This window comes from Lissotriton vulgaris, chromosome 3_1 (assembly GCF_964263255.1).
Source record: "Lissotriton vulgaris chromosome 3_1, aLisVul1.2, whole genome shotgun sequence".
Taxonomy (NCBI): domain Eukaryota; kingdom Metazoa; phylum Chordata; class Amphibia; order Caudata; family Salamandridae; genus Lissotriton; species Lissotriton vulgaris.
In genome coordinates, this window is record NC_141689.1 from 419,651,332 (window position 1) to 419,667,774 (window position 16,443).

Below are 16,443 nucleotides of genomic sequence, written 5' to 3' on the forward strand. Positions count from 1 at the left end.
CACAACACTTGCTCTGGATAAAGTGAGCATGATAATTGCATCCAACACAGAAGCAACCTTCCCCAACAACTAAAGCATGCCATCATTATCACTTTACTGAGATCCTATCAGTGGACAGATCATTATTGGCCAATTAATTATTGATCTCTACTATTCCATGCCTCAGTAACATCTTGTAAAGGCAGGTAACATGACAATTAGCTTAAAATTGCAGATATGTGTTGGAAATGTTTTACAAATGTTCGTGAATGCTCACAAACTTTAAACTGGGAGGATTCTCCTTTTATTTACATTGTGGGGGGTTTTCAAGCACTCCATCCCCATCCCACTTCTCAAACCATCCGACACACTCCATGCAGAAAATACATAGGCATATTAGATCTTCTGCATAAGTAAGCACCACCTTTGTATACAAAACTGACTTTATAATTAGCAAAAATGTTTCTTATTGCGAGTTTATGATTTTTTCCATTTGTAACTCTGGCTTATTTGTAAAAAAAGCTGCCAAAACTAGGCCAAAGACAGTAAGATGTGGGTATAAAAGATGCAAGTTAGTGTGAGCATCTTTTACACACTGAGGTTGGAGGTTTTGAAAATATCTGAAATCCAAGCTTAAAACATTGCTGACCAAAATGATCACTGCCATTTCAAATGTTAAAAACACAGATTGGATACGTTGACGATGGCGGTGAGTTTGTTGCTGATCGTCTCGCTCCCGAGGTTGAACATGTGGTGGGGACAGGTGTCCATCGGTGCTCCTAAATGGAGTGAGTGCATGATTGCTGAGGGGCTCTGAGTGGTGAGCTGGTGCCAGGCAGTTATCCGATGGTTGGAGTTTTCATATTTTGGGGAGAAGAGGCTGAGGATGTCGAGGCAGTGGTTTGGGGTTTAGAGTGTTTGTAGATGGTGGATGTCTTGTCATGGAAGGAGTCTGCCAAGGTGTTGCAGAGTTCTTGGGAAGGGGTGATGATGTTTTCGATGGCTGAGGGGTTGGAGAACTCTCTAATGATGTTGAAAAGTTCTTTACTGTGGTTGGAGCTGGCTTCCATGAGTTTGGGTAGAGCATGACTTGTTGTCTCTTTCAGGAGTTGGTGGTAGTGGTTGAATAACTTCTTGGTATGGTCTATGGGCTCTTTGCGGGTGCACCATTTCCATTCTAGTCACCTGCAGTTGTATTTCCTGGTTCTCAGTTCTGTGGTGTACCAACTGGCCTGCTTGGTGGTTTTCTTAAATTTGGTGGGTTTGACAGGGTGACTGTGTCTGTAGCACCCATTATCATCTTGATGATGGTGATACGTTTTTGTAAGCAGCAGCTATCCAGAAATAGGTGTCCTTGCAATAGAACTGTTGGACAGAAGACTGAGCTGACTCGCCTGGTTTTCAAGGCCTAGGGAATATCCAAATGCTTGGATTCTTGCCACAGATCAGAAAGTGGAGTTTTCTAGTGTTTAGGGGACAAGTAGAAAAAGACTCCTCCACCAATACACAAACAAGAGATATGGGGAATTACTGCCTGAAAAGCATCAGTCAAATGGAGCGATGGCTATTCATTAATTGATTGATGCGAGATTGAATGAAAGCGGTGGGCAGTGCTGTAGGGCTCAATGGCATATAAATAGAGCCTTAAGGATTATACACTGGTACATAGTCAGCCAATTAAATGCTCTGAGAAATAGAGAAGTGCAGAGGAATGGTGAGGAGGAACCTATCTGTCAAGGACTGTGATAGTATGGAACAGATCAGCGACAGAGGCCTGTGGCAGGGAAATGCCACAGATAAGGAATGCAGAGAAAACACAGAATCAATTAGAATGTTAGAAAAGCTACATACCCTCATCTTCTTCGACATGCCTAAAAGTGGACACATTTTCTGTGCCTAAAATAATAGAAGTTCCAATCCACCACTCTAACTTTTACTCCACTGCATGCATCACCCCCACCCCATCTAGACGCATCTTCATGGCTCTTCCAGTAGAGCCAGTCCCAGAGGATGGGAAATGTGGATGACTCTACCCCTACACTATCTACCATTCAGAGGGATCTGTGCATCTGAAAATCTTATAATTCTCTTTAAGGCATGTCATGGGTGTGAGAAGCAGGTGCCCGGTATCAAGCTAATACTGTCAGCACCAAGCCTCACTCAGTGGCAGGAGAGGTACTGCAGCACCCCCAGATAACCTTGAAGGACTTCACTCTGAAGCCCATGCATTCTCGCAACATGTAATGTTTTATTCAAATACATACAGTCAAATGGTTTGTTCTAACCAGCTATTGATAATTCTTTTAACAAACTATTCATTTTTCCTTTCCTCGACTCAAAACTGAAGGAATTTTATAACTGGACCCTAGGTACACTCTTGATGGAATGCAGGAGACTCTGCAAGGAGAAGGCTGCAGTATGGCAAAGTGTTATAACACATGTGTAAATCAAACATCTGCTTGGGTTACAAACTAAGGCCCAGATTTATCCAGGTGTCACACAAAGTAATGCTTAACAACAACAGGGGCTGTCCAAAACCCCGAACCCGGGACAAACAATCAATACACCTAACAAAAGGTTCAGGGAGAAAAGAACATTACAATTGGAAATACATCCAACAAAGACTGAAAGTGAAAAAGTGGTTAAAGAAGCCCTTCCAAATAGATTACTAGTATCAAAATCAAATATTTATTTTGACATGTTTCAACAAGTTTTAAGAAAATTCCTAAATATGCAGATCAGCTCAAGACAAAAAAATGCTGGTTTACAAAAGAGAAAAAACATACAGACCAGACATGTGGCAAAAAAACTACATATCAGAATAACAGAACAACATAAACATAAATACTGTGTCCTTAGTACAAATTAAGCCACAGAGAAGCTTCAACGGCGTTTCAACCGATACATTATTTTACGGTCATCTTCAGGACTTAAGTTTTTCTTGAGCAATAATTATCTTCAATTTAAAAGGAGGAAGACCTATCCTTAATTGAGGTCATCCAGAAATACTTTCAATAGCGCACAGAGCGGATATAAACAGCACTTCTATAACTGGGTTCAATTTGTTAATGTAGTGGTCATAGGATTTCATCCAACTGTTCGCCTCATAATTTGGCGATACTCGCAATTCAGAACGCCAAACAGAGGTTCCATGTTCGAAGTGACTACAAAGTAATGCAGCAAGACAACTTGCTGCGCTCCGCTGCGTGAAAGGGAGAGGGCAGGAATGCACCATATTCACCAATATATGGCACATCACAGCTCACTACCTGTGCTGGTGCACAATCTGGTGCCTAGCACCAGCAGGTGCACCCTTGTGTCATGGTGCAACTGTGTCTGCGGTGCAGCAGGATTATTTACGTGAAGGAAGGGACACCTTCTAGCATGAAAACAACCCTCTGAGGCATTTTCCTCTTTCTACGTGTGCTGAAGAATGCAACACACTTGGAAAGAGGAAACAGCGGGAGAAATAAAGATATTTCTCCTCATTGCACCTCCACAGGGAAGTCGCAAAATTTTGATGCATTCCCAGATTTACCAGTCTTGGTAAACCTGGGAATGCACCAAAACCATGGCCAGATGTGTGGGAACACCCACACTCCACCCATGTAATGCCCTACCCGGTGCAGAGTAACGCAAGGCAGCAACTTGTGCTGCCCTGCGTTACTCCAGATTTGCAAAGCCACGCAAGGTGGCCCTGCATGGCTTCGTAAATCTGACTTACGGATTACGCTGCCCTTTCAACATCCAGCATGATGCAAGGGCAATGCAATCCCTTGATAAATCTGGCCCTAAACTTTTTCAAATGTTTTACAAATTGTGGGCTCATTATGGGACCCACGGTATGTGAGGAGGTATTGCCGCACCCAGAGAATAGAACTGTGGTGCAGTATTTACCTTGTTTGCTATTATCTACCCATTGCAAGTTCTACACCATAAAACAAGGGTTAACATTTTAATAACACGTTTTTTCAGCTGTGCCAAACTGCAAATTCAGAATATTGTGGTATTTCCCAATACAAAATCTGCCACATTTAACCTGACAGAATGGTGCCTGAAGAAGGTCTGACATTATCGCAGAAGTTGGAATCTTGATCCAAGTGTAAACTTCAGATGGATAATGCAGACGCCACATTTTAGACATATATTTGTTAACATGTGCTCCAAAATATACCAAAGGACCTCATATTCGTCTGTCCTTGCAATAAACGGGAATCCTTCATTAAATACACTTGCTCTGTAAGAAGCATTTGGAATTCTCAGAATCGTATCTCTTCAGTAAGTCGATGTTGCTGGTCAGCAGCACTCTCAAAACTATTCAAACACCATTGACCGTCACCGTCACAAATCGCATGTTGTGTTCCATGGAAAGTTTGATGTGTTCCAACTAGTCGAAACCTGCAGTCGAACATTGCTTAATTTGTAAAATAAAGAGCAGGGGGGATATTTAAATTCGGATTCCTTCGGCAGCGCTTCCGAAGTAAGGGTTGCCAAATACCGACTTTGCCCAGTCACAATTCCACCTCATTAGGTCTCGCACCTGGCGATTACAGCGCAAAAGCGCTGTCTTGCCTGCGAGACCTATAGTCACCGGCTCTGCTTCCAAGGAGACAGGCACACGCAGCATGCCGGAATCGGATCAGGTCGCGCGCGGCCAGCATGCCGGAAACACACACGCGCACACACACAGACACGTGCGCACACACACACACACGCGCACACACACACACACACACACATGCACACAGGCGCACACGCACACATACACACACGTGCACACACACACCCTCCACCCACTCACCGGGCTCTTTCCGCTACAGGCTCCGTCACTCCACCGCATCAGCGTACCACGCTGGTTGTCCCTCTCTCCCTCGCCAGCGGGTCAGTGTCAGCAGCAAGCGGGGATCTCCACGAGCACGGGAGCCCCACTAGCTCACACGCTCACTTTCGGCTGGCTTCACGGGCACAGGAGCGCGGGGTAGGCTCCCGCATGCTTCCTGTTTTTTTGCGGCCCGCCCCCGTCCCAACACAGGTTGCCTGGCTTCCTGTCCAAGCCGGGCTGCGGCGGTGACTTTCTCAATACGTGACTTGTGTTTCTAGCTGCTGGTAAAGTGTTGTCCCGTCTGCCGGTCCACGCGTCACTCTTGTTGTATATTCTTTTACGAGTAGTTGCTTTTATGGCACGGGGTAGTCATTGCTTTGTTTCTCATTGCACCTTATACAAAAAGAAGGGGTCCGGAGGGTTGGATACACGCAACCTTGTGTGAAACTCTTGTTTGTTTAATCTAATGGTTAGCGTCGAGGCACTTGAAAACACAGGACTGGGCGGCACTTTAGGATATTTGGTGTTGGAAGGGTTGCATTTTTTCCAGAAGTTTGTCGGTGTGGGTCTGTAAATTTGCAGTCAATCTTCATTCTTTGATATTTTGCAGACAAACATTTAGGCGTGAAAGTCTGCAAGTGCTGCAATAGGTCCAGTGAAGAGGGCTTCTGGGCGCCCAGCCCCAGCTGCTTGGGAGGTCTTTGTGTAGGGGGTGCGCTCTGTGCGGGTCCTTAGTCACTGAGGAGAGGTGGGGGCAACGTAGCCGCCCCCCCCCTCCTTCACTGAGGCTGTTTCCGCTCCTTGCAAAGATGTAACATACACGCGAATCCCAGCACCAGGGTGGAAGGGGGAGGAGGGTGTTGTGAAGGGGGTGGAGGGGCGTGAAGGGGGTGGATGGTGAACTACTCGGACACTCCAGCACTTCTTGAGCCATGCGGTGTCCCATTTCAGCGTGTGCATGTTGCAAAACCAGAGAGGTGCCAACCCCTGTCGTGTTGCACAATAGAGGAAGTATTGTGATACATGTGACATACCCTTCAATCGCATGTCCTGGCGACGCTGTGCGATGAGTGCAGCCAGCCAGTCTGTGATATCCCCGTCCCTGCCTGACCTCCTCTTGCCTGTCTTTTACAATGAGTATTTATTTATGTATGTGTCTGTATGTCCAATTTTGTTTCCAAAAGTACAGAAAGATTAAATAACATTTAAGTGGGATGAAAAAACTGTGTATGGCGGGGTGGTGTCACTCGAAGGGGCGTGGGCCGTGGCCAATGTAATTGAGGGCGTGGCTTAAAAAACATAAGCTAAAATTCTGTACTTAGCATAGTGTGCCACCCGATGTGTATTTTGCTTTTTCTGTCATTGTGTCCAGATATATGATACAAGTAACATCATACCTACAACAAGTCAGGATTATTGCCTTTGTCAATGGTTGTTAATTGCATTAGATAAATAAGCAGCAACTATGGCTTGTATATAATATTGAAAAAACTTCCACTTAAAGCCCTGGTGACACTACAACAATGTTGCTGCTTCAAAAAAGAGAAGAAAAATCCAGAGAGAAAATTACTGTTAAAAGGGTTTCCCTTCCCCTATAAACCTCACCTGGCATGACGTCATGCCGTAACTTCTCCAGTAGTGAGTAGTGAGCTGTGTGAGCAGCGCACATGGATGTGCCTCCTGTCACTGCAGTCCGCCTGTGCCAGGGCACAAAACAGAGCCCGATAGAGAGCCGTTTAGAGGCCCCCTTTAAACAAGCATTTACAATGCAATGGTATTATAATGGCATTGTAAATGACAATGCCTTTTATTTATTTGCTTCGGTGCATAAACAAGCACTTTGTACTTATAGTCCATGCTTATGAGAAGAAAGGCTGGCAGTCTCTTTTACTGCCAGCCTTACTCATCGTAAGCAAGGACTATACGTTCAAAGTGCAGGTTTTAAAAACAAATGAATAAAAGGCATTGTCATTTACAATGCCAAAAGCTCAAACTTTAATAATGCGAGACCTATTGCATTGTAAATGCTTGTTTTTTCCGCCATCCTACAAGTCTTGCCTCTTTACCGCAGTCTGCAAGGTTAGTTATCCTTCTTTCTTTGTTCCTTTTTCCCGGTTTTCCTACTTTCTATTCCTCCTTCTTTCCAGTCTTCGTCTCTCTTGCTCTGGATCAGTCTGAAGATAAAAAAGATAAAAACCAGCCACGCCACAAGTTAAACACTGCATCCATATACTTGTAGTTTTGATCTTCCCCTTATTACGCAGGATTCCACGTGCCAGATGCAAAGGGAAAGGGAGGGAGGAATGACTCCGATTCATGCCCCTCCCCTTTCGTACAGACAGTTGTGACAGCCTATCGCGTGCGTGGAGCTCATCACATCTGTCTTCTCGCTGAGGACCGCGCGCAGTAGCTGTTGAAACGAAGGGCTCGGGGCTCGTGTTACAAGCCCTCCTCCCTGGCCCTGCTCACATTCTGTGCCTGCCCAGACACCCCTAGTAACGCACCAAAATGGAGGCCCTCCCGGGTCTACCACTGAAGCACTCCATCCCCAAAGCCAGGATGTTCCTGGTTCTCCTCTCCATGCTGCTGTGCACGGCGTTACTGTGCCTGCTGCAGCTCAAGTTCTCGAAGCCGAAAAGGAAGGATTTTTATTCTTTTGAAGTGAAGGATCTGAAAGGACGGATCGTCTCACTGGAGAGATATCGAGGGAAAGTAAGTCGTTTCCATATGAAACTGAGAGCTAAACACGCACCTATTTAACGTCACTTGTGTTGGAAAGCCAAGCGCTTTGTATAACTATCCGATGTGTGCAGTGGACTAAGTAAAAGTCCAGCCGTGGTTCCTTTTACTTCCATTTTTCGTGATATGAAAAAAAATGTGACACGTAGCACTTTCGGAGAGGGAGAAGATGGGGTTACATCTGACAGGGGTTGTCTGTGAGTGCTTGAAACATCTCTTAAAAGCAAATAAAAGGAAATGAGTTGACTGCACTTAGGAAAATGTTGATAAACTTTTTCTACAATTTTATAAAGTTAGCCTGTAGGCATGGCGTTAAAGCGCTTGATTAGAACACTTTGCCTCTATAGCATTAATCTATAGAGCTGTATACCTGCATTTCCAGTTATGTTTATCTGTGTGTGTTTTTCGCTGCCTAGCCTGGGTACATGTGTTTCCATAGAATTACTAACCCCGTTCTTTCCCCCCAGGCCTCCCTGGTTGTAAACGTGGCTAGCAAATGTCAGCACACAGAAAGGAGCTACAGGGAGCTACAGGAGCTGCACAGAGAGCTCGGCCCCTCCCACTTCACAGTCCTGGCTTTTCCCTGCAATCAGTTTGGAGAGTCGGAGCCCGGCTCGAACCAGCAGATCGCAGCTTTCGCCTCCGGGAACTACGCGGCCACCTTTCCCATCTTCAGCAAGATTAGGATTCTGGGGACGGAAGCCGAGCCGGCCTTCAGATTCCTTACAGGTAACTGACTCAATACACACCCCCTGACCTGCTTCTGGTAAATATCCTACATGTGTCCCAATCGTGCATTCCGCACACGTGTACTCTGATAGGTTTTAAAAGGGAAAAATGCTAGCTTATTCACATTGTTGCTACTAAGAATTAACCTGGAAAACAATTGCACGCTTCTTTTAGTGATTGCTTACACAGAGCTTGAACATGTATGATGGAAGCACACTGAGCCATCATATCAGCCGGGGTGTGCGCGCCGTTTAAGGATCTCGTTTAAAGTTTGTGACGTAGATGACAGGTGGCTGCAGTGGCATGCTTTAGCTGAAACATGGCGCCAGGTTAATCGTGTCAAGACAGCATGGTGGAACTGCTGTCACTTATGTCAGTCAATCAATCAGGTGACTTGTAAAGCGTGACTACTAGTAGTCACCCATAAGGGTCTCCAGACTCTGTGTGGAGTGGGGGGGGGGGCGTGGGGGAGGGGGTTGCTGCTGCTGATCTGACGAAAGCACTGTGGTTTCGTCGATGAGCCGGGTCTTGAGGTCCTTCCTGGTTGACTTCTAATTTCTGGATCTCTTTCTGTCCCTGCAAACGTTTCTCCAACATTCTTCAACATTCTCTAGAACTTAATAAGTTAGAGGTGTGTCAAATGGGCGGGGCTAGGGGCGGGGCTAAGGGCAAGATATGCTGATACATAATGACTTTTGTACCAGTTACAGCACATATCAAAATGCATGAGAAATGGGTTTATGTAAACCAATCAGGTTAACACATTACACAAAATGAAAGCCAAACAGGACGATATGTTAACATTTCCTTGCTTTGTCATATTTGCCGCTTCTTAATTTTATATGTTATTTGTTGTTGTTTGGCACCATACTATATATTCTCAAGCAGGCACACACACTGAGAGCAAAACAAGCTGAGATGAACACAAACGCATTCCACCCATTTCCTTTAGAATATCTCCTGAGAGTATCCTGATTCTGATTACACAGCCACCTGGGCGGTCTTTCGTTCCCCTACCAATCCTCCCTACTCAACAGATAAGAAGAATGTTGTGTTCTTTTGATGTTTGATAGCCCCTGAACTTTCCCACCCATATTTAGACACTCGTTCTTCAGATCCCCATGAGACCCGATCTGTCCATCTCTCAATGGTGAAACTCCTGCCATCACCAAATGTGGGCAGGCTGCTGATGGTGAATGAATTATCGGAGGGTTTTTAGTTTCTTTTTTGTGGCGCCTCCCTCCCCGTTTTCTTGGACTACTACGGTGGCTGAGATTCTCTGTGATGGGATTAGATTCATAAATGGCAGAAATTTAGTCTCCCGACCATTAATTTTCATTGGCAAATTGTAATATGGACCGAAGTTTTTACTGGTGGTTCTGTTCCGCCTGCCCCTTCTGTCCACCCTGCATGGATGTCCAATCAGCTATGGGCCCCTGGAACGTGGCTGCTGAATTTGTAGGCATCAAAGCCTTGCTAGGGCACTGTTTGGAGCTATTTTGATAAATTTATCGATCTTCTTCAGTTTGGCAGATATAGGGGACAGCAATTAGTGATGATAAAAAATGGCTTTAACGAAGGTAGTGTATTGTAATTGTATTGTAATTACATTTCTATAGCGGTTACTACCCCTGACGAGGCGTTGAAGCACTTTTTTGGCGAGTAGCACGCTATTCTGGGACCCATAGAGGATTAGTGTTGAATTAGTATAGTGAAAGATGCAAGTACATTTTAAGTGGTGGATAGGTTAGTCAGTTGTTTGGATTTGGAATGATAGCAGAAGGATAGAGGAGGAAAAAAGGTTTGTCTTTATATAGCGCTTGTTACCCCTGATAGGGTGTTGAAGCACGCTACTCCGGAAGCCCATAACGGATTGCTGAAATAATATGGTGAAATATGAAAGTAATTTCAGTGGTGGATATTAGTCAGTTATTTGGAGTGAGAAGGATAGCGGAGGGATAAAAGTGGAAGAAATGTTTGCATTCATATAGCCCTTGCTACCCCTAATGGTGTTGAAGCGCTTTTCTGGTGAGTAGCACGCCACTCCGGAACCCATAAATGATTAGTGTTGAAAATTAGTATAGTAAAATATGAAGTCATTTGAGTAGTGGATAGGTTATTCAGTTATTTGGGTAGAGAAGGGTAGGCGGCGGGAAAGAGGTTTGTATTTCCATAGTGCTTGCTACCCCTGAAGGGGTTTAGTAGCGCAAGTAGCACGCTACTTTGGAACCCATAAGTATTAGTGTTGAATTAGTATGGTGAAACATGAAAGTAATTTTAGTGGGGGATATGTTAGTTATGTTTGCTCTACGTTAATCAGCAAAAATGCAATAGTACAGGTTATCACATAACAAGAGCTGATAGACAAAAACATATGCCAGCCATTCAACCTGCAGGAAAGCATGTCAGTGTAGAAGGGTATTCTACAGCACCAGCTTCCGCTACCCACTGGAGGTGACAGATACGTAGCTTTATGCAAACTCCACTTGTTCCGCAGACTGCAACACTAAACTCTATGATGAGGAGCATCTAAGCTCTCTAATTAACAATTCACAATGTTTGGTGGGGGGGGGGGCAAGGTGAGTTTTTTGCTTTTTAATTTAATGTATTGGAAATTATAACACGGAAGTAGGCATATTAAGCATGTGTGAAAGCACTGCAAGTTTGGTCAACACTTTCGTTAAAGCATGGGAGTGCAAAAGGTACATGCCAATTCGGACTGAAATACCATGGTGACCTGTTAGACTCAAGGCTTGCCTGAAACAGCAGGTTTATATTTTACTGTCCTGAGTAAGGTGCTAAAGCTTCTGGTATCTGCCGGGAAAGGATCACCTCTACTTATCACATGCTGAGCACCCGCGTAGCTAGGGTGGGGAGGGGGGGGCGGTCCGCCCCAGGCGGTACTGATTTGGGGGTGGCCAGTGTGCTGGAAGGATCGTGCTGCTGCCTGGCCGGAAGGGTTCCGCTGCGCTGCTTGGTTCAACTATGAGCGAGCTGTCAAGTCGCCAGACTGCAGGTAAGGAGTGCACAGCCTTGGGCCCGGGGCTGTATCGCGCTATGTGCCCCTCCTTGGCCCCTGTCATCCTGGTGCCTGTGTTAGCGGCAAAGCCCACAGCGTCGTGTTGGTTTCTTGAGCCCCGGCTGTAGTCACATGATCAGGATGACTAAAGACAGTGTACGCGACCTGCTCACGGCCTGCCCTGAGGAAGCACGCACGTTCCTGATTACTGAGGTGTCGGGGGTAAAGAATGGTGTTTGCCTACACCGATGTGGTTTATTGGGTTGCAATTAAGAGAGGAGCCTGTTGAAAAAAGATAGCACGAAAAAGGAAGAAACAGAAGTATAACTGTATATCAAAGCCGCGGCCGTGTGACACTGGTGGCCATACTGTAGTGGTAATTGTTTGATTATTGGATGGCGGCCGCTGGAGTAAAAGGAAGTGCGTCCTGGCGTTGCGCGCGCGAGACGTGTGTTGATAGGCTGGGCCTCACACTTCTCGCGCGCGCAACGCCAGGGCGCACTTCCTTTTACTCCCGCAGCCGCCATCCAATAGCCCTTAAAGGGTGATAGGCCGCCGCTTTGCACTGTACCAGGCCCGTAACAGGGGCCTGCGCTGCACACAAAGAAAGCAAATCTCCGGGGAGAGCCAGCGCCGGCCGCCACCTCCTTTTGGCTAAGTGGGGACGAGGTGCGCGATGTGTCCATGCCTGGGGCCCCTTCAAGACGCTTTGCATTCACTCTCCCAATTCCCGGCGCCCCCTCCACCATGATGCAGAAGGAGAAGCTGCACTCTGCAGGAGAGGAAGCAGAGCTACCACCCAGCCCGTGCACTGCTGCCCCACACCGGCCATGGTTCATCCCCCAGAGACTGTCGGGGAGGAGACCGAGACAGAAGCTGCAGGCTCCCGCAAGTTTCTGTGCGACCTAGTCGAAGGTGAGCCAGTGGTGGGTAGGAGGGAAAAGAGTTAATTATGATGTCCCTTGCTATCTCCACTCTGCGCACGCAGCACACTCAGCTGGGCATTTTGTTTACAAGTCCTTCCAGGTCCTAGGATGTCGTTGCTGCATTCCTTTTAGGGAGGGCATAGGCAAAATAAACTTTTTAAAGTTTTACTGCTGCTAGCATTTGCCCTTTGTGACCCAGTCATGGTCTAGCAATTTTTCACTGTCAATGCAATTTCTTGGTGGTTCTGAAAGCAGCAGTGGTGATCATAAGTCTAAAATAATGTAGGATTAGATTGTGGGTATATATACAATCGTTTGTCAGTAGGATCAGGTGATTTACATCAGTTTCATTTTCTTTTCATAGCTTGTCCTTGCTTAAATGAGTGTAATTTCTTATGTTTATCTGTGTACATAAACTTAATTTCTTCATTTTGCTCGCAAAAAAGTGTCACTCTTAGTGTCCTACATTTAACAGTTGAATGTCAATCATAAGTACTCTGAAACCTTGAAAATGTCACACACAAGCACTCTTAAAACGTGGCAACTATGCCGTCTATTTTCATGTTTAACAGTGCCCTTCCATTTCTGGTGCTTCGCAATAGTTTTAAGATCTTCATAGAGTTTCTCGTTCTGAAATGGCTGTCATTTGTTATATATGTTTCACTCAACTTTGTTGCTTGATTTTTGCTAGCGAGAAAGTGTCACTCCTACTCGTTGAATGGCACTCATAATTACCCTGAAATTATGAAAATGTCACACATTAGCAATCTGAAACCTTGGCAGATATGCACTGTGTCACTTTTCTCTTGAGTCTGACTGTCAGACCCGGCCTGGTGGTGCAGCCCTGTGCTACTGTGGCCGTCGACTTGTGGGGCCTGGCCGCAGCATGTAGAAGCAAGCACAAATTGAAGTGCGTTCATTTAGAGTAAGAGAAGGATTGAGTGCTATATGATAAGTAAAGCACTCTTAATCAGATGTTCTGTGTAGACTTGTTATCTTTCATGTGAACATTTGCTGTTGTAAAGTTTTCTGATAACTTTGGATCTAGCTATTGCTACATAATCATCTCAAATAAATAAATGAAGGTTGCTGTGCTACTGTCTGTGTGTTACCTGTTCTGTGTGAGGGAAGCGCACACTGCTGTTGCCTCCAACACATGGCTGTCTTGATTGATGGCTCTCTGATGGATGTCACATGCGGTTTTTCTGAGTCCCCAGATAGATTATGCAGTCAGTGTGTTCTCCTTTCTACTGCAGGTCACTGGTGTATTCAACTGTGTAGCCTTGGACCGTGTCATGTATGTGCATGTAACTTGCAAGATTGATCGAGGTAACTATTAGTGGCGATACTACGTGTCTCTCTGACCTCTTTCAAGTGCTCGCCGTACTTTTTCCCCAGCGCCCCTTCCCCCACACCCGCAGGGGCGGCAACCTGTGGGATAGCCCCGGGCGCCACAAGCTCTAGCTACGCCCCTGATGCTGAGCAGTGTACTTCCAGGGACAGGTACAAATACACTCCATAGCTAGCAGGTTGCTAGTTTATCTTTACAGATTTATATTAAAGTTTATAGGAATGAACTAATATAAACTTGTCTGAATCAGATTTGCCAGGTTATTAGTCTGACCAAGAATAACATAAATCAGAAAGCCACATTTCCAAAATAAACTAAATGAAACCGGCAGCAGCTTTCAATCACTGCTGTACCTTTAATCTGAAACATCTTTTTCGGGGTGAAAGGATATAAAACTGATCAAGCATTTGCCATTGAGTATCCATTGTACCGCAGATATTACTGGTAAGGTGGGTGCTTGATCTGTGTGCTTCAATACAGAAAATTTCTCATGTGAGGCGTGTGCTCTGCTTAGGAACAGTTTATGACTTTTAAAAGAGATGAAGATAGAGAATTGTCGGCAAACGGCTTTTGATGACGAGCGACACAGTGGAGGGTAATTGTTACTCCGGCATTCCTGAGCGGATAGGCCAAGTCATTCTAATGAAATCTCTTCCTTTAGCTACTGCTTAATAATTTACCAAGTCAACTTTTCATCCAACACTTTTCTGCCCCTCCGCTCAAATTACACCCCAGCAGGATGCAACTCCCTTCTCTTATTGTGTTTAGATGCAGTCTTGAGTGGCGAATGGTGTATTTAAGTATCCAGTATGACATGGTCCTTCCATCCTCTCCTACACCCCCCTATTATGGCTCCTATTTATTGTTTCCCATTGCAGTGCACTAATGCTACCCTAGGCAACCATATGTTCTATATATGCAACCAACACGGAAAGAGGTATTCCCTTTGTCACCCTCCCATAAAGTGCCCTTGCCCATCGCCCCCATTCTGTACCCCATTAAGTGGTTTGAAATTACCAGGAGTCAGCAAAAATACTAAGCAAGCAACAAACGTAACGTTTTAAAATAAAGCTATGAGCAAATTTATATTACAAAGCAATGCAAAATCACAAGTAAAACCGTAACATAGCAAAGCAAAAATAGAACATAGAAAAATATCTGAGATAGAAATCACCTTAGTACGGCCAGTGCATTTCCCTAAATGGGACAAGTTTACAGACTAGAAGCCCCAGCCCATTTCACACACTTGATAAAGGAAGGGCGCCCCACACCCCCCCACCCGCCTTAACACTTTAAGTATAATAGCCATTGTGCTATCACAGCATGACGCAAGGCGAGCCCTCTCAGACCCCTGCAGTCAGGGGCCATTCAAGTAAGAGCTGCTGTAATCGCCAACAGTGATTGTGCAAAAGGCCACTGAAGGGCTCAGTCAGAAGCAGAGCGGCGTCTGCCCCGAGCTGGAGGAGATAAGTAACCTGAGCCTGCTCTGCTCTCAATCAGGGTACCTGTACACTCCCTGACCTAAAACAAAGTGCCGGTACTGAGGGCCAGAAATTCCGGAAGTGCCGGTACTCAGTACCGGTGAACACCGGCCCATTTAAAGCACCGCATGTATGTATGGTAGTGCCTAAACTATGGAAAACTCACACTACAGCTGCTCTATAAATGGGGTGGCAGCAGTGCTTTTAATGGGCCGGTACTGGAGGAGGACGGTGAACAACCTTTACAACGCAACTTTTACCACGCAGTGCCTTTACCACGCGGTATTTACAACGTAAACCATTACAACGCATTGCACTGGGGGGCGCTCCAGGATAGGGAATAAGTTTAATTTACTATCCAACACCTTCCCTAGTGTCCACGGGGACTGGTGTTGGAATAGTAAATTAAACATTTCACTATCCAGCACCCCAAAGCGCTATGCGTTGTAATGGTTTGCGATGTAAAAACCGCGTTGTAAAGGCATGCGTGGTAAAAGCATGCGTTTTAATGTCATACATCCGAGGAGGACAGGTGGGATATCACTATTTTTGGCAGAAGTCTCGCTAATGCCCTCCTGTAATTGAGCCCCGAAGTAATGCAAAACTATCTTTGCTCTTAAGTTGCAGAGATACTGGATTTTGTTACCTGACAATTTCTTAAACTGGCATTCTATTGCATCTTCACATATTTGAGGGTGTTTGCCATAATTTGTGAAGAAATGTGCTTGTTTGATCATGTTAAGACCTGGAAACCTCGAACACCATTACTGATGACAACTGTATCTGAAGCCACTTTTTAATACAGCACGAGGAAAGTCAGAACAATATTTTAAATTTGTTCACATAATGAGGCCAATATCTTACCTAGAAGTGAGTCACTTTTAGGTCTGACGTTAACCGAGACCTTTTAATATTAGTCGAATTATATATGTAATATTATATTGTATTGTAATTGCATTTATATAGCGCTTACTACCCCTGACGAGGCGCCAAAGCGCTTTTTCGGCGAGTAGCACGCTACGGAATTTTTAAAGAATTATTGGTGAATTAATATAGTGAAATATGAAAAGTCATTTGATTGGTGGATATGTTAGTCAGTTATTTGGATTAAGAAGGATAGTGGAAGCATAAACGAGGGAAAAAGGTTTGCATTTATGTAGCGCATGTTACCCCTGATAGGGTGTTGAAGCACTTTTTTGGTGAGTATCACGCTACTCCAGAACCCATAAAGGATTAGTGATGAATTAGTATAGTGAAATATGAAAGTCATTTGAGTGGTGGATATTAGTCAGCCATTTGGGTTCAGAAGGATAGCGTAGGGATAGAAGAGGGTTAAAGGTTTGCATTTATATAGTGCTTGCTACCCCTAATGGGGTTTTGAAGCCTTTTTTTCGGCA

At 45.1% G+C, this 16,443-nt stretch overlaps 2 protein-coding genes across 3 annotated transcripts in view; one reads left to right on the top strand and one right to left on the bottom strand.

Annotated features, from left to right (window-relative positions):
• Nucleotides 1-16,443, bottom strand: part of CDC20B (cell division cycle 20B) — a 374,231-nt gene that overhangs the window by 293,599 nt on the left and 64,189 nt on the right. The window lies entirely within an intron of this gene.
• The window catches only part of GPX8 (glutathione peroxidase 8 (putative)), a 48,229-nt gene continuing 39,012 nt past the window's right edge, over nt 7,227-16,443 (top strand). Inside the window, exons 1-2 of the mRNA XM_086960635.1 lie at nt 7,227-7,513; nt 8,008-8,269. Of these exons, the coding sequence (XP_086816761.1) occupies nt 7,310-7,513; nt 8,008-8,269 (466 nt within the window). The 5' untranslated portion in view covers nt 7,227-7,309. The remainder of the gene's footprint in view (nt 7,514-8,007; nt 8,270-16,443) is intronic.